We start from the raw sequence: 21,782 nt of genomic DNA, 5'->3' as shown, positions 1-21,782 counted from the left end.
CAAATATAAACTTTACACAAATATATTTATGTTTAATTTACTTTTACTTTTGATACTTGCACATCTGAGGGGTCGTCAGGTGACGGGAGAGGAAAGACAAAAAGTTCTGATACAGAAATCTGTTCTCACTTTTCTCCAGTCTTAAATAAAGTCAAACTATTTTACGTCTTTATGCTTCAGACAGACAAATTAAACAATGTGAGACTTTTGGAGGTGAATCTGATTTAACGTGTTCTGTTGTTGTTGTTTAACTTTATCATGTTTATTCATGCAAAACCTGAAAATAAACTATAGCCGTCAAATAAATGTAATGAAGTATAAAGTCGTAAATGTATCATGAGTGTAGAAAGAAAAACTTGATAACAAAAAACAAAACTAGCTCAACATTATTCTGTTTTCATCACGGATCTCTTCAGTTCACTGCAAAGAAAAACATCCAACAGATAAAAAGAGGGTAATTTATTTTATTTTACAAGACAGACGAGACGCAACGTTCGTTAAGAAACATCCTCCATGTTTGTAGTTCAGCAGCAAGCTTCCATTCGTTACAGAAAGACTGAAGCAGAAACTACTCAGTCTGAACCGCTTTACATCTGAATCTCATTCTGTTCAGTATCAACGTTACATACAAGAGCAGTGACACTGAAATCACACTGTGTATTTATCATACTGTATATTGTTGTACACTGTCAGTTCCTGGACGCTGCGATATGAGACGTCCTTACTTTAGATTAATGTCGGCTGTTTGTCTCTTACAGTTTCAAAAGCAACAGGTTTCATCCTTCAAGCATCAGAGTCGCCTCGACAGTCTGCAAACCATCAGAGAAGTGCTTCTGTCAGGCGGACGACAGTTTCCCACCACGGCTGAAAATGACATCAAACTCCTTCTAAAGGAGTTTAGACACGCGTTTTATCTATGGCAACTTTTTAAACGATACAGGCACAGAAATAAATTTGATTTTTGATTCCTTTTAGCGCAGCTCTGCTCACTGTTGGTCTCCAAACTGGGAGAAGATGGTTGATGTTATTAATTCTACCTGTTAGTGCCACAAAGGCTGAAACATCACATCCCTCAACTTGTTCTAATAGTCAGACAGCTTTATTTCTCTCACACACACACCTGCAGCCTCCTGCTGCTCCAGGCCCAGTCAACATGACAGGTGAGGTGGTGGAGACTCAGCTAACCTGCTGATCATCTCCTGACAGACAGCTGATTGTAAGAATCACTGCAGTAAACGGAGGAGAGGTGAAACTAAATGTTAGAAGAAAGGTACAAAATGATGTTGGTCACACGGCTGCAGGTGAGACCTCTGAGTGAAAGTGAGCTGTACTGTGTGGAAGGAGGTGTTTAAGTTGAGAAACGAGGTCCAGCAGCTTGTTGGCGTCATGCGAGAGACCAGGTGATCCGCAGGAAGGTGTGGAGGTGGTTTACGCCATGCTGATGGGAAACATGAGAGGAGACGGTCAAAATCACAGGAAATCTACAGTGAATGGTTTTTACTCTTCCTGTAACTCAGAGGAGAATGAGAGACGGACTGTTATTCAAAATCAATATGTTACAGCTGCTGGGAAACGAGAAACACGGAGCCACAGAAACACACCAGAGCGGACGGCAGGAGGGAAACTAAACCACTGATGTGTGAATGTTCCAGAGGACAAATTAATCTGATTCAAATCTAATTTTACTCTAAAATATTGCTTATATTTCATTTACAGCACAGAAACTTGGGAGTTATCAGTGTATATATGTGTGTTTACAGACTGTAGTCAGACACATCGGCCAAAATGTCGAGCTAATCCTTCAACGGGGACTTCAAACTTTTCTAAACCTCACAGTGAAACATCGTACGAGCAGACAAACTGGATCCATCTGGACTTTTTAGGAAACAACTCGCCTCCAATCAGAACTCCAGATCAAGTAAACATGAAGGAGCAACAACAGGAAGTCAGTGTGAAGTAACACTGAAGAATGATTTAAATTATTCAAATAGAATCGTTACAAAATGAACAGATGGTAGCCTGTGTGTGTGTGTGTGTGTGTGTGTGTGTGTGTGTGTGTGTGTGTGTGTGTGTGTGAGGAGCCGTGTGATCAACAAGTATTAATGAGTCAGTCTGTTCAGTGTTACGATCATTTCTGTGTGTAATAACTGAAGGATTTGGGTCAAACAGGATCCGGTTGTTACAGCTTGTAAAGTTTTCTGGTTGTTTACAGCTCGCTGCTCGGCTGTGCCAGAGAATAATGATGAGCAAGAGTGTAAAATCTATATAACAAGACAATAATCGTGTGTGTGTGTGTGTGTGTGTGTGTGTGTGTGTGTGTGTGTGTGTGTGTGTGCTGGTCACCTGTCGATCAGCGAGTCCCTCATGCTGGTGGCGATGGCGGACGGCTGCGACGCGTCACTCAGCCTGAAGACGCTCTCGATGACCGACAGCTCCGTGCTGGTGGTGTCCAGGCCGCAGAACGCACACCAGTCGTTGACGACCAGCCCGCCCGCGATCACCTCGCTGCCCCGGTTCACTGTGCCGGCCTGAACAGGAAGTCAGCCGTACTGTCATTTAAGAACACTTCACTCCTTCTTGTTTGAAGGACTAGTTGTGTGAAAATCTCTGATATCTTCTGTTTCCTGGTTAAAGACTCTCTTCTCTCTCTCTCTCTCTGTGCTGAATCATCTGTCATGATCAACTTTCTGTGAGTGAGTTAACTTGTGAAAACATTTATATCACAACTCCTGTAAACCACCAGGAGGGTCGGCTGTCCTGTGACTCATGGTCACTGATTAAGTAACACGAGCTCTGTTGTTCACAGGGAGTCAAACCTCCCTCCCATCACTCACCACTAGAGGAACCTGAAGCAGAGACGACAGCTCGTCCTGGTCTTCTATGGAGGTCTTGGGGTGGACGAGGCCTCCCTGGTTGCTGAATGCGCAGTAGGAGCCGACCAGGACCTGCTCTGCTACCGTCTGTCGGAAAACCTCCACCTTCAGAGTGTCTGCCAGGATCTCCTCCGTCTCCTGGTGGAGGGAGAGCGGGTGGTATGAATAGAAAAGTAGTTTCTGACATGAGTGATGTAATCTGCATGATACTGCTCATTTCTTTTTATTACAACTGCATAGGAACTTTGGTTATATAAATCAAACTGTTGGTGGTTCGTGGCTCAGTCACATTAATAACTGAGGTGACATCCACACTCGTTTTAAAATGCATATATCTGCTACGTTTACGCCTCCTGACCAGAAACCTCCTGCAGTTTTACATCCTGAACACAACTTTTGCTGACCCCTTTTAAATTTGAAAAATCCAGCATGTGTTTTAATCTGAACAGGCGGAAACTCAGGCTTTCAGAAGTGATGACACAGACGTATATGACCAACGATTCATGTTGAATCATCTATAATGATGTCTGTACATTTCCCTCAAACGTGCTGTGACTGAAAAAGAATAATCCCGTCCTGTTCTGAAGAATCGATGCAGGTTCAGGATGCTGACAGTCCATCAGATGTTTGAATGAACAGTTTGCCGTTTGAGGAGGTTGATGGACATAAACATCCTTCCTTTTGTTATCGAGGTGTGTTTAGTTCTACACAACGTCTGCAACATTCACAAAGAGACTTTAATCAAACAGCATATATTCACTGCTGTCTAGTTTAACAGCAGAGATACTACTGAGACCTTTAATTTGGTAAAACTTTTATTTGCAACTGTTCATTTTTCAAAGTGAATCTGTCAGAGAGATCTAGACTACAGTAACCTCACAGAAGCAGCTTATTACTGTTAGTGTATCTTTGTAGGAGGCTTCTGTCAGTAAACGTCTTCTTTGTGAGTGCAGTTGAAAATAAAAACTCTGTTTAACACTAAATTATCTCTACTGAGGCAGATCATAGATGAAGTACCAAACAACACCTTTTCATAAGAGGAAGTAAAAATAACCATATAATAGAAAAAACACTGATGCACTTAAACTAATCCTTTATTTACACACACATTAACCGTCTAAAAAACCATATGAGTATTCAGTAGCGTTAGCATGGACGGTGAATAATTCTGATATGGTACCAAAGTGTTCATGTGGCACGGGAATGTTTCTCTGCAAGTGTGGATGTAGCTCTTGTTTATGAAAGAAAACAGAAAATTACTGCAAAAAACATGAGAGTGACTGTCACACGTTAAAGGTGTATGTGTGTGTGTGTCTCTGTCTCACCCTGTCCAGGTCGGGGTGGACCAGCGCCACGTAGTCGTTGCAGGCGATGACGTTCCCCAGAGCAGACAACCTCTCCTCCACTCTCTGGATCCTCACCACGTCTGGCAGGCAGTTTCTGATGTGCTGCAGCTCCTGGTCTGTTGTGTTGCTGGGCACCAGCATGCCGTGACGGTTACCTGAAGGCAGCACAGACAGAACAGACTTCAGAAACAAGGACGTGTCTGTTATCAGGATATGCAAGTACGTTTCTGTGTGGCTTGTTGTGTTGACGAAGATAAAAAAGAAGAATGATGTGAACAAATTCTGGAACCAGAGAGTTGAACAACAAGAACAGACGTCACATACGAACGATAAAAGAAAAGAGTTGTTGTGGAGGATCTCTCTGCAGGAAAGATCTCCAGAAGCTGGAACAAACAGACCTGAGGGGGGTGTGTGTGCGTGTGTGCGTGTGTGTGTGTGTGTGTGTGTGTGTGTGTGCGTGTGTGTGTGTGTGTGTGTGTGTGCTCCAAAGCTTTACTCACCCACACACATCCTCCCGATGATGCGACAGCCTGCTATGGAGGCGTGGACCACTGGGATGGTTTCTGATAATTCCCCTTCAAACACACTGCAGCCACACAAACAACAACATGATGTCACTTATTTCAGGAAACCAATCACTGATCAACTGGACCAGCTGTTCTGTCTGGGTCCAGTTATCAATACACAAATAACATCTGAATTTATAGAAGTAGTGTAAAGTTTGTTTCAGCAGTGTGCTAAACTGCTCATGGTGGTTCCGTGCAGTACGGGTCAGATCAGAACACTCAGATTCTGTCTGCATGTTGGATCATTAACACGCTGAATTTTAAAACGGGTCACTGTGATTCTTAGAATGTGTTCAGTTATGTTGGTACTGGTCCGCACGCTTGTCTGAGAGGACGGAGACTTTAAATTGCTTGATTTCTAAATGAGGTTTGGTACGGCACTGAAGCATGGAGCACAGAATGGCACATTTCTGCAATAATTCTTACATTATCCATTATAATAATCCCCTCACACATATACTGACACACCTCCACTCTGTTTGGACTGTTTAACACATCAACAAAGTTTAAGAAAACACTTTTTTACATTGATTTGCTTAATTTGCTGCCCACTGTGAGCAGAATTCACTTCATGTTGAATCCGTCCTAGTTTTTGGTAAATTTCCAAAACCTGACAGCTGAGATCAGGTTCAGTTAGCTGCTGACACGTTTTAATGTGTAATCTCAGGTATGTGTGTACTTTGTCATCAACAATAAGAGGTGTTATTCAGCTGACACACCTCATCTGACACGAAGTCCTTCACAGACGTTGCACTCAGGTGATCAGCTAGCGAGGCTCAGGGAGAAGCTAATTTAGCCTCCATGCTACACAGACCGACTGATTCAAGCAGATGTAGCTGCCTGAGCTTAATGATAATAATGTAATAGATGTGCTAAAAAGGTAAAGTTTCACCCGTAGAAGTTCTCTGAGCCGCCGACCGCAACCAGGCAGTATGTGTTGGTCAGTTTGGCGAAGCAGCCGATCTCGTTGTTTTTCTCAAACGATGCTCTCACGGCCATGATGGAGGAGGAGGAGGTTAACTTCTGATCCTGGAACAGCAACAAGCGTTACAAAACACGGATCTTTGTTAACGGAGATGAGCTGCTGGCTATCAGAGCAGACAGTGAGTTTGTTAGTGTGATAATTAACGAGCTGAACAGCTGTGACGGTTCAGCAGGGTTAGCAGGGTTAGCAGGGCAGCTAACGTGAGCTAACGGTTAGTTTTCTGAAGTTGAACGTTGATCAGACAGAAACCGGAAACGCATCAGAACAGCTAACGTCTGTTTACAGACAGCTGCGACTTCAAACACATCAACGTTCGTCTCTAAATAATTTGTCATTTTAAAGAAAAACAATTAAATTACCTGAATAACGTTCACAGTCACTCAACATGCGTGGCGAGCCCCTTCAACCCCACGTGTTCACTTCCGCTTTGGGGTTAACGTGGTGACGTATGACGTAACGTGCGTGACAAAAACAATGTGCCGAGAGAGAAAAAACGCTGGACAGAGCTGATCCTGTTAATGTTGATTAAAATAAAGATTAACATAAAAATTAAAATGAATTTATGTGGACTGGACAAGAAACGCGTCTGACTTTAATACAGAGTTTCTATTTCAGGATGTTTTGTGTCAATTCAGAGACTTTCTTGACACGAGAACTTGTTCCATCTGTTTGACAACAACATGATAATGATAAATATTATCAATATTAGTTCATGTTGTAAGTTGTTTATTTTCAGAAAATTCTAATATCAGAATATTAGCCACTAAAAAACATTTGAGACAAAAAAAATATCACAATTCAACTAAAGGCTTTTTGTGAATTATGTTTTATCAAATGTTGTTTTGCTTATTTAATTGTTTAATCTGTTTTATATCGTCAATCGACCAGAAAATTCACAGAAGCTACAAAGATAAATGTGTATATAGAAAGAAAAAAATACAAACTCTTATTCAATTGTGTGAATTTTAATTTCTTCACATGGACTATACATGTAAACCTGTAAATCTTTACAAATTATAGCTCAACATTTAATTTTCATTGTGAAGTATAATAATTCCCTGATGAGAGGGAGCAATTGTGTATTTCACAATAAAATAAACTAATATAGAACACTGTATTTTCCTGCTCTGACACATTTGTTGTTTCTGTTCCACATTACATTACATTATGTTATGTTGTGTGACATGACTGCGACTCCAGTTGAAGCAGCTCTTCATGTGTTTTCACACAATTCCAAGAACAATATTCAGAAAGAGATCAGTTTCAGTTTAAGTAGGTTTCCATAAACAAGGAACTCACCTTGTATATTAGGGTTAGGAGTTCAATTCATTTAATTTTCATTCTTCAAAAAACACTTATTTATTGTGTTTTACAAGTGCAGAGAATGAGTTTATCACAGCCTGAGGACAGAAGCTGTTCTGTAGTCTGATGTTATGGTGACAGAAAGAAAAAGAAAAAAAAGTTCTACAAATGTCAAGAATCATAAAATAAAATAGACATTTATGATACAACAAATATCTACAAATTATGCAAAATGTGTCTGTACAGTGTCTATAAGCAAGAGGGTGGAATCCACAAAATTATAGATTAAATGTAAATATTCACAATATAAAAATAAGATCATGAATGTGTTCAGTCCGCAGCCTGTTTGTTTTATATTTATATGTATATTTATATTAACACATGTTGTTACACATTGTGTCTCTATGCCTCCTCAGATTTGCCTCCGTCACATATTTCTTCGCTGCTTCTCGTCCAGATGTGTGCAGATGTTCATGAGGAGGACTCACAATAACAAACCTCCCTTCTCTCTAATCTGCATAGCAACTGCCCGCGCGGCTCTCCTCCTCCTCTCTCCCCGTGCAGCACCGGGATCGGCACTCGCAGCCAATCCTGTCGGCCGTTCCGCGTGACGTCTCGTTTGTTGACACTTCCATTAGCTCGCCACCTGTGTGACGTCACTGCAGCAGGTCCTGGGCGGGGGGGCGGGGACGAACCAGAGCGGAGGAGGAGACAAAGATCGTCTGAGCAGCGAGATGTTTCACTCCTGCCTGTTTCTGTTCGCTCACATTCAACTTCTGATTTTTTTCACACTGGTTGAAATTAAATTAGACTACTTGTGTAGCAAATAATCAGTTTTAGCTAACCGTTATAATAACCCTGGTTTCCATCAAATAAAATATGAAATATTAGCATATTCACTTGAAGCAGAACACAATGATTTATTCTGTGGAGAAAGACATTTTTTTAAATACTTTTAATACTGTCAACAGTTAACAGGAATGGTTTTAACTTTTCAGGATGACCCGGTTCATTCCTTCATGTTATAGTCTATTGTGGGCCTACTCACAACTTTTGGTTTTGTATGGCAGAATAGTTCAGGCTTGAGGAGGATAACTGGACTTTTTGATCCTCTGAAGGTTTCCTGTCATACTACTTAGTACAACTTAAGATATTGTGTTCAGATATAATAAAGTGATATTAAATGTAATTAAGCAAAAAACAAAAAAAAACCCCAGCTACAAATAAAAGTCAATTAAACATACATTTACCTGTATGTTTACAGCCTACTGTAACAACTCTCGGTTGTCAGATTATCGACCTGAATGTTTATTGGCTCTGATATTCAGTGTTTTTCTGATTATTGGAATAATAATACTAACAAAAAAAAAAGCTTGGATGCAACAACAATATGAACAATAACAAGTCAATAAAGTTATCAGAATCAGATTCAGCTATATTGGCCAAGTATGTGAACACATACAAAGAATTTGACGTATTTTTTCTTTGCTCACGATGTACATAGACGTAAACATGAACATAAACATAACAAACAAAGAAACAGTAAGTTAAAGACTGGTATAAAAATGAATAAGTAAGTAAAGTGTTCAGAGGTCCGGACTATTATAAATATATATTCAAGTATATATATATATATATATATATATATATATATATATATATATATATATATATATATATATATATATATATATATATATATATGTATATAGACATAGACATTATAAGAAGTTATTGATTAAATGTAATGGAGTGTACCTACATTTTTTTGTCTTCAAAATGGAAAGTGGAAATATAAAGTAGTAAAAGATATAAAAACTCCAGTGCTTCAAACAGAATGTTAGCTCAATGTGATTAGCCTTTGTTGCGTCACGTAATATAGAAGCCTACATATCGAGCCTCGTCTCGTCTCAGAGTGATGCCTCCTCTCATCCCTACACGATCTTCGCAGTCAGCCGCTCCGTGGACACGTCGGACGGAAACTCTGCCTGGAAACACCGCGAGCTAATCGGAACCAGCGGCCGACAGAGACGGACGAGTCTGCAGGATCCGAGGGGGTCGACTAGGTGGGCTCACATCGATCTATGTTCACACACACACACACACACACACACACACACACACACTGGGTGTCTGTGTGGGAGGAGCCTCACTGGTGTCAACATGTCAGACAAACACAGGCCGGATCAGAACAGTGTGACACAGACGGAGGTCCAGATGAGACCAGCAGGTTACAGCAACAGAATTATTTCAGTTCAGACCCTGAAACACATCATCAGGATCCAACATGGCATAAGATGCATCGTAACATGAAGACTCACATGTATCAGAACCAGATTTACTGACCCAACAACAGTCCTCTGTGCCTGACAGTGTGTTGGCTCAGGCGTGTGTGAGCTGACCAATCAGAGCAGGAGCAGAGAACGTTAAAACATGTAAATCTGTTCTATCCAACACAAACTTCAACTGTGTGACTTTACAAATACATCAGGCAGAATATGTCTCCTTTAAGTCCTTTTATCTTTGTTTATGTTGAGTTTGAGTTCACATGTGGCGGACCCTGCCACCTTTCTAGCTTCACACAGTGTTCTGGGAGCTTATTTTCCTCCGAGAACAGTTTGTTTATTCACAAGAAATACTTATTTTGTTTTAAGTTGCTTTCAATGTTACACAAACAATCTGCAGGAAGACAGACAAACATAAAGACGACAACACAGATATATAAACAGTCGGGTCCAGAGTCTGAGAACAAATACCTGCGTTAGCATGCTGACGTGTAAAGCTAAGCTAAAGTTGGCATTGACTGTGAACTTGTTAGCATGAACTGAGATCGACTGATTATCGTCCTGAACAATTATTGGATCTGATATTCAGGATTTGTCTCATTAATGGAATCAGAAAACATCTGACGCAGCTCAGTCTGCAAAGTAACTAGTAACTAAGTTATTTTTTAAATGTAGTGGATTAAAATAACATTGTTTGCCACCAAAATGTGATGGAACAGGAAAATGTAAAAGCTTAAGTACTTAGTTGAAGTCCGTCAGTGTTAGCTTAGCTGTTAGCTGAGACCACGAGTCATATTTTTCACAAGAAAAGATAATTAATCTATAAAAAGTGTCCGTGGTTTTCAGAACGTCTTCGTGTTTTTGGTCCCTCCTCAGTTTGATTTACCTGCTGTGGACTTTTTTCATCATCCACTGTGAGACTCGCTGATTATTTCCAGTTTTACGAGACTTTATTTAATATTTTCAGTTTGCTCTCAGACGCTCTCCTTAAAGAACAAGACTGATATTAATACAGTGTTTTTACAGTTTCACAGTGTTTTATGTTAATGATTGATTTAGTGTTGGACTCTTGGTGAGTGAACCTTATCATCCCCCAAAAGTCTTTTTTTTGCTGAAGGAAACGTAAAACTAAATAAATCCACCAACACATCTTACGGTGAGCATCCTTGAGCATCATGTAGTCGCCTCCTTTAGGAATCAAACCAACAACCCCTTGAAGCGTGAAGTCACACAAGAAAAGGAAAATAAAAAGAAACGAGGAAGAAGAAGTGAATAATAGAGCAGCTGAAACGAGCCTGCAGCTGCACGCTGAGGGTCACACCTGAAGAGGGCAGCAGCAGTTAGCAGCAGCAGTTAGAAGCAGTTAGAAGCAGCAGCAGGAGTTAGCAGTTAGCAGCAGCAGCAGTTAGCAGCAGTTAGCAGCAGCATCAGTTAGCAGCAGCAGTTTGCAGCAGCAGTCAGCAGCAGTTAGCAGCAGTTAGCAGTAGCAGTTAGCAGCAGCAGTTAGCAGAGATAGTCAAGTCAAAACAAAAGGATATCTGGGAGAAAGAGCGGGGAGCTATTTTTAGCTCGGCTGTGACAGCTGGGAGGGGAAGTGCGGCGACGGCGCTGAATGCTAATTGAGACGCTCTGAGGTTCATGAATGAAGCGAGTGTGGCTCGCTGGGTTTATTACCTGCCTGTTTCATCGGAACCGCTCGGTACCAGTGAAACGGGTTCAGTCCGAGAGGACGGAGAAACACACAGCAGCCCTCACATTTCAGTATTTTTAGCTGTTATATAAATTCTCCTGCACAGATCCAACAGTTCTGACTTCATCCTCTGTGTTTTACTCTCTGCTGCGCTCAGCTGTGGTTAAACATTTATGTGGGTCCAGCAGAAGCTCTCCTCTGATGTTATCTTCAGGTCCGGAGTAAAGGTTCCGGCCCGTAATCAACTTTTATGTGAAAATGATCACAAGTTATTGCTCTGTGGTTCTGCCAGCGACACACGGCTGGAACATCATTTGCAGGCGGTTAATATCTCATTTTGAAAAACAGGCTCCTGTTTTTTTTTAACTGCCGACCATTATTATTATTATTATTATTATTATTATTATTATTATTATTATTATTATTATTATTATTATTATATTTGTTGTTGTTGTTGTTGTTGTTCCTGCTGCTGTGCCGACGCTGGTTACGATCTCCGTTTGTCCCTGGGCTGTGAATAAAATCAGTCTAGGAAGTGAGAAAATATTCAGCAGCGTTTTGTTCCTGTTGGTTTCAGAACCGGTCCCAGCAGCCCAGCAGCTCGTGGCTCGAGCACAACAGACTGGAAGCTGTTCATTTCTAGCTTAAAGGAGCCGTTCACCCAAAAACGTCAGAGTAACAACAGATATTCTGCATTGCTCTGATTATAAATCATGTTTCCAGAAGCTTGATTACTGTCTCTCCTTCAGCCTGCAGGGAGGAGATGATGATTAAAATTTTTTGAGTGAACTGTTCCTTTAAACTCGTCCTGTGTCATAAAACCGAACTGTGATGGTTCCACATTGTTTAGAAGTCTTTCTTCATTTTCGGACATAATATTTTACAGTAAATAAGAAAAGACACGCAGGTGGTTCTGGAAGCTCGTCTCCCTCTTTGTGTTTCTATTCGTTGAATCCTGAGAGTCTTGTGTAATTTCCCAGCATGCATTAGAGACGACCGGGAAAAAGCTTTCACAGCTCGCAGAGCGATGGTGTAAAGTGGTAATCAGAGTAAAATGATCCCATCAGTGCGTCTGATCGAGTTGTGTTTGATTGGATCGGCCGTTCTGGACGAATCAGAGTGGATTAGAGACGTCCGGGCTGATAGCAGGAGCGTCCACCATCTCTGTCCTCTGTGTCTCCTCTTCTGTCTTTCTTCTTCTTTCTCTCTCGTCTTCTTTCTCTCTCGTCTTGTGTTTCTCTGTCTGCATCTATCACATTCTCTCTCTCCTCGTCCTGTCTGATGAGTCAGGGGAGATTTGTGCTGACCGTTTGCCTCTTGACTTCTCCTCATTTGGACTTTTTCCACCGGTGAAGTATCAGACCGACTCTCTGTGTCGTTCTCTCTGACAGTCCGACGTCTCACAGCCTGCGACAACGTTAACGAGGATGAGACTCATTATTCTGTATCGTCCTCCTTCTGTCAACAAACTCAGCCATCAGAACCACAATACTCTGTTGGACTGTCTCTGATTACTTCCACACCCATCGGTTCCTACTATAACAGAAATATTAAATATGATCTATTTAAACTGTTAACATGTATTATCATGTATATTAATATCTGTGTGTGTTGTCTCAGGTGTGACTGATGATGGGAGGAGAGCAGAGCCACGAGACGAAGGAGAGAGAAGAAGAGAAACAGGAAGTGTCTGCCGGTCCAGACGGCTCAGGACCGGCTGCTTCTGAAGGTTCTGCTTCTGAAGGTAGATACTCAGATACAGTGGGAGAAAGTAACTGAGTATATTTATCTAATTGTATTGTACTTCTGTTCCACTGAATGTCAGAGGGAAATGTTTTATTCAAGTCATTTATCGTTGAATTTTCATTTTAAGATTTGATGTGTTTGAGGTAAATTAAAAATCACATCGCTCGAGATGAAACCAGCAGGTGAGCCAGCGTTGAGATATTAAACTTAGAGACTCGTTAAACGTGTTTAACTTTCATACGCAAGAAAACTTCTAGTTCTTATTTTAAACCACCACAGCCAGCGAGCGAGTCTCGATACCTGAACCGACCCAAACCAACCGGAACCGCACATTTATTATCGTCAGCGTGACACGATTAACAATAGCGAGAATAAAAAACACAACAAACACAACATGATGAGCTTTTATATACAGAAAACATTACGACACACTTAAAGCTTAAACTGGAGACATGACACACAAATTATTCTTAAATGACATGTAAGTTATTCACCACTTATTCACCAATTCTCGATTTTCTTTCACAGGTGTACAGAATGAGAGAGTTGTATGATTTAAAACCTGCGACTGCTCACCTGTTACGTTTCAGCTCGTCGTCTTCAGCTCTTCTCATCCTAGAAACAAAAGTCACTGAACACTAAATGTCAGCGCTCACATCATCATTTCAAATCTCTGCGTTTGACTCCGCAGACGCCCCTGCAGAGCTGCCCCAGTGCATGATGGGAGGCAGGAGGGTGGACAACATGTGCTTCATGATCTCGTGCACCAACTGGTACTGAACCGGTTCTGGTACGACCGGTTAAAGACACCGAAGACGTTGATGTGAGCGGGAGGAGGTGGAGAAGGTGGACGATGCGTTCATGAGCCCACTGGAAATCCAAAACGAGGCCGTCGATGAGGAGATAGAAGAAGAGTCGGGAGCTGCTGATCGCTGAATCGCTCGATGGATCGATGGATGAAAGCAGATGTCGTCCTTTTTCTTTTTCTTGTAGAAGGACTAAAGTTTCAGTGTGACACATCTGAGCTCTGACAGTCAGTGTTTTAAATTGAATAACGCCTCTTTAGTTTAACTTCTGCACGGCAGCTTCCGTCTGTTAAATCCACCGAACGCTTCGGCCTCGTCTCGGAAAGGACGGATGTTCCTGCTCGTCTGTGTGCGCTTTGCTTCTCAAACAGGATTCAAATGTTTCAGGCTGATTTAGGAAGTGATTATCAGTAAACTAAAATTAGAACAACACTTAATGAAACTGCAATGCTTTCTGTAAAGGCGAGACAAAGACCGACTGTTCTGAAACATCTTGGAGGTTTTGTGTTTGTCGTCGTGCCTCTTGTTCTCATGTTGAAGTGAGCGGTCTAATAAATAAGAGAACAAAAACAACAAAAAGTCTCATTTTTCTTCCTCTTTCTTGTTGTCAGCTGTGTGTATGTTCACAGTCTGACCTGCTCACACACTCGCCTCACACCAGCTCACACATTCTAATTAAAAGTTGTTCCAGCTTTTGCAAAAATGCAAACTGATTTCTGGGTTTTAGGACTCGTGACCACGTCGCGAAAAGTTTCTCCTGAAAACTCCGACTGACACATTAAATTGTAATGAAACTGAAATGCTGCTGGGAGGCATCAGCCGCTCTGTCTGGTCCCATCACTGGACAGGTGGCTGAACATATTGCATATCACCAGAGGAGACGCATGTAAATCCCTAAAGGGGTATTTCAGCAAAATACCACAAGGCAGATTTATTCTGCACATCTGGTAGATTTATACGGCACATAATCTCACACATGCCCCCAAAACTGTTCATGGAGTTGCAGAAATTCATTCAGTATCACCGAGAAAGGAACACGTCAACGTCTTTGTTCTTTTTATGAAAAGACTTTTAGCAGAAAGCTGTAAAACATCAGCAGCTGTGAGTCTGTTCAGACGTCCGACAGAGAGAAGACAAACTGTGATAAACAGACATTGATTCATGTATGAGTTTAACCCAATATACGTTTACATTTAGGGAAATTAGCACCAATCAAAGTACGACCAATTAATTATTAGCAGTTCCCACTGGCAGCATGTTGAAGGATGACTGGAATATTCTGATATCTGGAAAACTTACAAATATGACTTTTCTCCGGCAGGTTCTGGAGGTCAGGAGCATCTTTTTTCTGAGATTTCTAAACTGATTTAAGGACGTTTATCAGCTCCTCATGTCTTCAGGAAACATCAGAGTCACACTGAATTTAAAACCGTACGTATCATATCCGTGTGTTCAGATGTGACTGTGATTCTGACCGTCCGTCTGCTGGTTCAGGAAGCACAGCAGAAGGTTTTTATAGAAATAAACTGCAGATTAGTTTTAGACAATTCAATGAAAGTAGGACATGAAACAGACTGAACACAAAGAGAACAGATGTTAAATGCGAGACAATGAAGTTTTCACTTTTATTGACATTTCATTGTTAACAGAACATGACGGTGTTATTGGTATATAATTGGCGTGGGACAGTAAAACCAAAGCAAACATAGAAAAAAAAGAATCATCTCTGTTTCCAGTCATGTTAGCATTTTAAATAATAAAAACCTCTTATTAGAAATAAAACTGGAAATACAGGATAATCGTCTCAAGTCATTAACGTAAACATGCCTATCAAACATAAGCATCGTCATAAAAATGGTTCAACATTATGTGCAAACGATGACGACTTTCATCTTAAATAAGAGAAAGAAAGAAAAATACAAAACTGTTCAAAAGCTTTCGTTGGTCTTTTTGTATTTACACGAGCTGATATTTGACATCCGACTGAGAGGACGACAGGATGACTATAAAAAAATCCACAAACTAAACGGTGCATCAGTTTGCATGTAAAGAAGTGAAACAAGGTCCGATTTTTTTCCATTTTGATTTTATAATCAACCCATTTGGTCAAAAAACCCAAAACCAAACAAAAATCAAACTCTATTTACAGATTTCTTTTTGTCGTCATAAGAAAAACGAACTGAATTGAATCTCTCTTAAAGCTATATCTGATAAAATCTCCCGAGAAGTCGTAGTAGTAGTTGTGATATTATCCAAAGAACTTCAATATATTTTGTAACTTCAAAAAGTCTGGCCAGACTACCGTTGATATGTTTTTATTCACCTACGTATATTTATTTATTCTTTTTTTTTTAAGAAAAGAGAACGTTAGAAACTAAAGGCAACAACAGGCAAGTTAAAGGAAGACTCCGCCACGTGAAGCCGCACTCTGAACTCACCGCAACGGTTGCCACAGACGGGTTTGTTCTGCGAAGACGCGTTCAAAGACGTGAAAATGTGACTTTTGTTATATAAAGAAAAACATTCTTGGAAAGAAAATGGTGGACTGTCAGAGCGAAACAGTCTCGATTGAAACAAGTCTGTGGACTGTTTGGAAAGAAAGATGCTTTATTTTTTATGCATATTTTCATTGCTAGCTGCTGTTAGCAAGTAGCTCAGTTAGCCGTGGAGCTAAGTAGCCGTGTTAGCCGACTGGAGTCTGCAGCCTCGGATGGTGAGGGGAGTCGCCGCCAGCGACGGGGCAATTGAATGGGGGTTGAACTCCGCCTCTGAGAGTGACGGAGGTTAAACTGAAGACAGGGGACAAAGTACAGAGGCGATTTACAGCAGCTCTGACCAGGAGAGAGTTCGACATCAGCAGCCGGTGAAAAGACGGTTCTGGTGAGTCTGATTTAGTTTCTGTCCAGTTTGAATGTGGTTAAGTGTGGTTCACAATGAGGTAACGACTCCTCTGAGTTCAGAAACTTGAAATTCAGACGTGTAAGATTATTTCTACGTCCACAGAATCTTAAAAACAAAAAAAAAATAACAGATTTGCATCATCGTGTTGCTTTGTCAAAGATAAAAAGAGACTGACTGAAGGTTTCCTGAATTTTCTGTCCCGCAGATGGACCATCCATGGCAAGCGTTGCGTCTGTGTGGGAGTGGCGATGTCAGATAACTAAGTCTACCTTTAAAGGCAACTCACTGTTGTCCAAAGCCACCAGAACATCAGCAGACCCGGGACAAAATGACCCGATGTGAACGTCCCGCCCGGAGAACGGAGGGAAAACCACAACGCTAAACTCTCGCACAGTTAAATGATGTGAGATGGCCGAAGAGGAGGAATGTGACGTCGTGTGGCAGACAAACCCGACAACACCGGAGTGAATAAAGTACTGGTGTCGGTGTCAGTTTGTCCCAGGTCCGCAAACAGTTTCCATAAAAGAGGCAAATTTCCAGAGGACCGTTCGCCCTCTGTGAATAAATAAGAAGAGCGGCGGACGGACACTTTCCACCGCAAAGTTTAAAAATCTCACGTACATATATTTTCTTTATGTGTGTTTTTATAAGTAATATGAATAGGCGACAATAAATCACTACAGTATGTTTATCTTCAAGTGGCCGTCTTCCATTTCCACAAACAGACATCTGCTGAAATACACTGAACTTTTTTTTTGTAAACTGCTATTCTTCTGTAAATCTCAGTAAATATTTACACAGTCTCTTCTCTCTGCAGGGGGGCGGTGGTTCTGTAGTGCAGGACAAATGCTTCTGAGCAAAGATTGTTTTGTATTTTTTCCAGGTAAAACATGGTGGAAAAGAAGGTTTTCCCTGCTCACCACCCCCCGAATAAACTCCATAAATGACCCTCTGCCAGCCTCTTTAATAAATCCACTGTCACCTGATGAGGATGATGTGAGAACGCTTATTAAAAATCAAGCAAGCAACCAGAAAAAATCAGCATGAGGAACTGCGTGAGAAGTGCTCTTCTCTCCCCTCAACATGTACTGCGGAAGTGCCGTGAAGCAAGGCACTTAATCCCAGAATGCATCAGTGCAGCGACCCGGTGGCTTGCGACATTGTAAGGATGTTGGTTATAATCTGCCTGCACGTCTGCTACTGTAAAAAACCTACAGTGAAGTACCTGATAGCAACGTTAGCGGTAATTCTGTATGCAACACCTACACCTCGGTCGTTTACATTATGAATGAGCACCAAGAACGACGATGGTGGCGAGAGAGAGCGAGGTGAACTCAGGGATGTGGGCGTGTTGGAGTGGGATGGAAACCCCTCGTTAGCTCGATGAAACGTTTCCCCCCTCAGGGAGAAAACACACTGACACAAAGCTACAACTCTCCCGTCATCTCTCAGGTTAAACCACAGAGTTACAAAACACTCGACTGATGACTCACCTGCTTCACAACCAGCCTACAGCTTCACAGAGACCCGGTTCAGACCCGGTATCAACAACAAGCCTCCTGACTGCATGTGGACGGCTCTGAGTACAGAACAGGTTCATTCATCAGATCATTCAGAGGTGGTCCGGGCTGCGTATGACCACATTATTTTAGTGTTTACATCAGAAGAAGACGAAGAAGCAGCAGCACTGAACTCGTCACCACAACATCACCAGACTCCATTAACAAATGTGCTGATTTTAAGAGTTTTTCATGAGGAGAAACTTTAACAAACTCTAAAAAACTTTGCTATGACAAATTCTAAATCGTTGGAGCCTTCTTGTAAATTCAGCATTGAATCAAAACATTAAATGAACTATTAACTCAACATCACCAGACTCCCTTGACAAATGTGGTGATTTTGGGAGTTGTGTCATTAGGAGAAACTTAACAAACTTTAAAAAACTTTGCTATTTAAGATTCAAAGTTATTGTTTCCTTCTTGTAAATTCAGCATTAAATCAGAACATGATGTTGTTTGCGTATTACCACATTATATTAGCGTTTACATCAGAAAAAGATGAAGAAGAAGCACTGAACTCGTCACCACAACATCACCAGACTCCGTTAACAAATGTGGTGATTTTAAGAGTTGTTTCACAAGGAGAAACTTAAACAAACTTTGTGAAACGTCTACGATAAATTCTAAATCATTGGAGCCTTCTTGTAAATTCAGCATTGAGTCAAAACATTAAATTAACTATTAACTCAACATCACCAGACTCCCTTATCAAATGTAGTGATTTTAAGAGTTGTTTCACGAAGAGAAACTTAGCAAACTTTAAAAAACTTTGCTATTAAAAATTCTAAATTATCAGAGCCTTCTTGTAAATTCAGCATTAAATCAAAACATGAAGTTGTTTGTTTGTTCTGCTTCTGGTCCTGAGAAACTTTATAATCTCTGTGAAATTCTTCATTATTTGGACCTTCTTGTCAATTCAGCAAATGTTCTACATGAACTTCTTTCTGTCTTTGTGTAAAAAACATCATGTCTGTTTGTGCAAGCGATGGACGGGTTTGAGAAGTGTGATCCGAGCCGTCCACTTGTGAACTTCTGAAGTTAACAGCGGGTCTGAAACGGGTCAAAGTGCACCAGCGAGTCGAGACACCACGCCGCTGATACCCACGTCAACAAGCACAACGATCACCCAGCATCTACCCTCCTACAGCCTGACGTGTCCAAGACGAGCGCAGAAGCAGAAAACCTGAAGTGATTTTCATCGATAGAAGTTTCAGCTGATAAAACAGTTTTAAAGATCGACACGTAGAGTTAAAAGTGAGGAAGACAATCAACAAATTAGATAAACAGTCTAAAAATGGAGCCTTTAAAACCACTAATGCCTTCATCATCATCACCACCATCATCTTCATCATGACTCCGTTTCTATGCTAGTGTTGCTGTAAGTAAACATACGCGCTAATTTCCATTTTCCTTTTCAGTTTTCACAATTTTTTGAGACATTTGTAGCTGAATAACTGAAGACTGATTTACATCCTTTGCGAAAGAAACGGTTCATCAATAAATATTTTAAAAACAGACATTCGGCATCTTTGACAGTTTGTCATCAGCTTCATATAAAGTGGAATCGTTTCCCGCCAGTCATCATGTTTCCATCAGGACCACATGCTGAGTATTCAAACTTACTGACAATCAAGTGAGAAAGTGATCATCGATTAATTACTGAAGTAAACATTTGTCGTTTGCAGCTTCTCGAATGTGACGACGTCCTGCTGCTTTCTTTTTGTCTTGACCATAAACTTCATATTTTCGAGGTTGCAAGTGAAACACGACGAACTGATGAATCCAGAAATAATCTGCAGTTTAATCAGCGCTTCATGTGAGCCTTCATATCATCCAAATGTTGCCAACTCTTCTGAATTTTGATCAAAAATGCATCTTTTTCTACTTGAATCGAGTCCTCATCACGCTCACGCTGAGAAAACAAGTAAGTAAGACAAGTTTGGTCCAACAGGCCGTTTTTCTTTGGAAAGACATTCACGATTCTCCTCCAGCACACACTTAAACGTTCGAGGAGCAGAACGTCTCGTTCGGTGTTTGTTGTTCCACCCTCGAGGAACAAATATACGTTTTTCGAGCGGGTGGAAAATAGCTCTGTAAGGTATCGGACGACATCGATCTGCGCTGAATGCTGCGTGTGCTGAATTGCTCTCGACACCGGCGAGTAATTGCGAGGATATGCGGCGAGAACACATTCAATTACTGCAGGACAGGGAGCTCGGTGAATAAGGTACAAAGCACAGAGAATGAGAACAACAACAGAGGGATGTAAAGCGGCAGACGGGATGTTTGGAGCCTTGAAAAGACACCGGCTGCATTATTAATGTGCACACAGTATGCGTGGGGATGTATATATTTATATATATATGGACGGTATAGTTCAACCTCTTTTCAGGAACAAGATAAGACTGAGAGGTTGTTGTAGCGTGATGATGACGAAGCATTTCTGAAGTTATCCAGTGAGTTCATAATCTCTTTCTCAGCCCAAACAGCAGCGTTTACATCCTCCACTGCGTCACACTGAGCGGGTGTTACAGGGATTTCTCGCCTCGGGTGGGAGGTCACGGACGGGCGACTCCAAACCTCCTCCGGGACGCCGACCGGCCTCAGCCTGAACCAGCATGAGTCATATTGGAGTTAATGACATTTAAATGATGCAGCTTGTGTTTTTTAAATAAAGCAGGCTGCAGTTTGAGCTGCAGTGTTTCCTGTGAGGACGGCAGGTAAAGTCTTCCTCCGTCTGCACGGTCTGCTGGACAAATCTCTAAATCAGAGAGGAAGCTAACTTTACATGTTGGCATCCTAAAATGGCAGCTGGTAAAATCATCTACACTGCCCAGAACATGACGACTGGAACCAACAGGGCCAGAATCTAAGAGAGAGAAAAACAACTACATGTCTGACTGTGTTTGATCGGTTCTATCAAATCTTAATTTGTCTTTCTTGATTGATTGAGATTGGAAACGCAGTCGTACCTGACAGCCCGGTGATCAGAGTCTTAATCAGACAGTCTTATCTCATGTATTAAAGTATAAAACAGTTTCTTTGTGCAGGTTTTTCTACTTTGAACCAGATCCAGCATGTAGGACTGCGATCAGATAAACCTCTCTTGTCTCATCCTTTGGTTTGTCCACTCTGGGCTACTGTAGAAACATGGCGGTGCAACATGACGGACTGCGGAAGACGACCTGCTCCCTCTGTTTTTATTTACATGGTAATATCTTTCTTTTAATGCCTCTCAGTCTTATGTAACTTTAAAAAGATCAAATCACGAATGCATTTTCTTATTTCTTTACCTTAAACGACGACGAGAAGGACAAATGTTGGCACTGAAATGTTTAAAAGCACTTAGATCATAAATTAGATGTGACCTGCGGTGTGACCGCAAAAACAAACTGAGATTCTGAACCTAAAAAGATGTAAAGAAAGCAGCAGCACAGAACGTACGAGGGATAAAGATTTGCTGGAGGAGAGGCCGGATGGACGGGGAGAATTAGAGGAGGACAGTAGGATTAAAGCGAGGGATGTGGAGGGCGAGGAGCCCCTATTAGAGCTTTGTGAACAGAAGTACTTCATTAAGCTCGGTCGATGTCGCCGTGTCGCAGCCAGCATACTAATACAGACCCACATATCCTCTGTGCACTGCTGAAGCCCGGCTTTATTCTGCCTCCCTGTCCCCTTTTCTTTCTCTATCCTCCATTTTTTTTTGCAGTTTTTCCAACTCTC

General features: G+C 41.3%; 2 protein-coding genes and 1 pseudogene across 3 annotated transcripts in view; all 3 read right to left on the bottom strand.

Annotated features, from left to right (window-relative positions):
- LOC115582773 (uncharacterized) overlaps positions 1 to 21,782 on the bottom strand; it is a 484,111-nt pseudogene that overhangs the window by 233,808 nt on the left and 228,521 nt on the right.
- eif6 (eukaryotic translation initiation factor 6) lies at positions 445 to 6,269 on the bottom strand. 2 transcript variants are annotated; one of them, XM_030421337.1, is made up of 7 exons: positions 6,130 to 6,269; positions 5,678 to 5,814; positions 4,720 to 4,805; positions 4,199 to 4,374; positions 2,835 to 3,011; positions 2,344 to 2,528; positions 445 to 1,438 (listed from the first exon to the last, which is right to left on the bottom strand). In XM_030421337.1, exons 2-7 carry the CDS (start codon positions 5,782 to 5,784, stop codon positions 1,429 to 1,431), a joined length of 741 nt encoding a protein of 246 aa, XP_030277197.1. In that variant the 5' UTR covers positions 5,785 to 5,814; positions 6,130 to 6,269; the 3' UTR covers positions 445 to 1,428. The 2 variants fall into 2 exon arrangements, with proteins under 2 accessions (XP_030277197.1, XP_030277198.1); XM_030421338.1 differs by lacking the exon at positions 6,130 to 6,269 and having other exon boundaries at positions 5,678 to 6,052.
- Positions 21,756 to 21,782, bottom strand: part of mmp24 (matrix metallopeptidase 24) — a 59,048-nt gene continuing 59,021 nt past the window's right edge. The window contains exon 10 of the mRNA XM_030421302.1: positions 21,756 to 21,782. This exon is cut by the window's right edge and continues 1,787 nt beyond it. The gene's annotated coding sequence lies outside the window, so the exon portion shown is untranslated.

The sequence above is a fragment of the Sparus aurata genome, chromosome 6 (genome assembly GCF_900880675.1).
Source record: "Sparus aurata chromosome 6, fSpaAur1.1, whole genome shotgun sequence".
Taxonomy (NCBI): Eukaryota; Metazoa; Chordata; class Actinopteri; order Spariformes; family Sparidae; genus Sparus; species Sparus aurata.
This window is presented reverse-complemented; position numbering and strand designations above follow the sequence as displayed.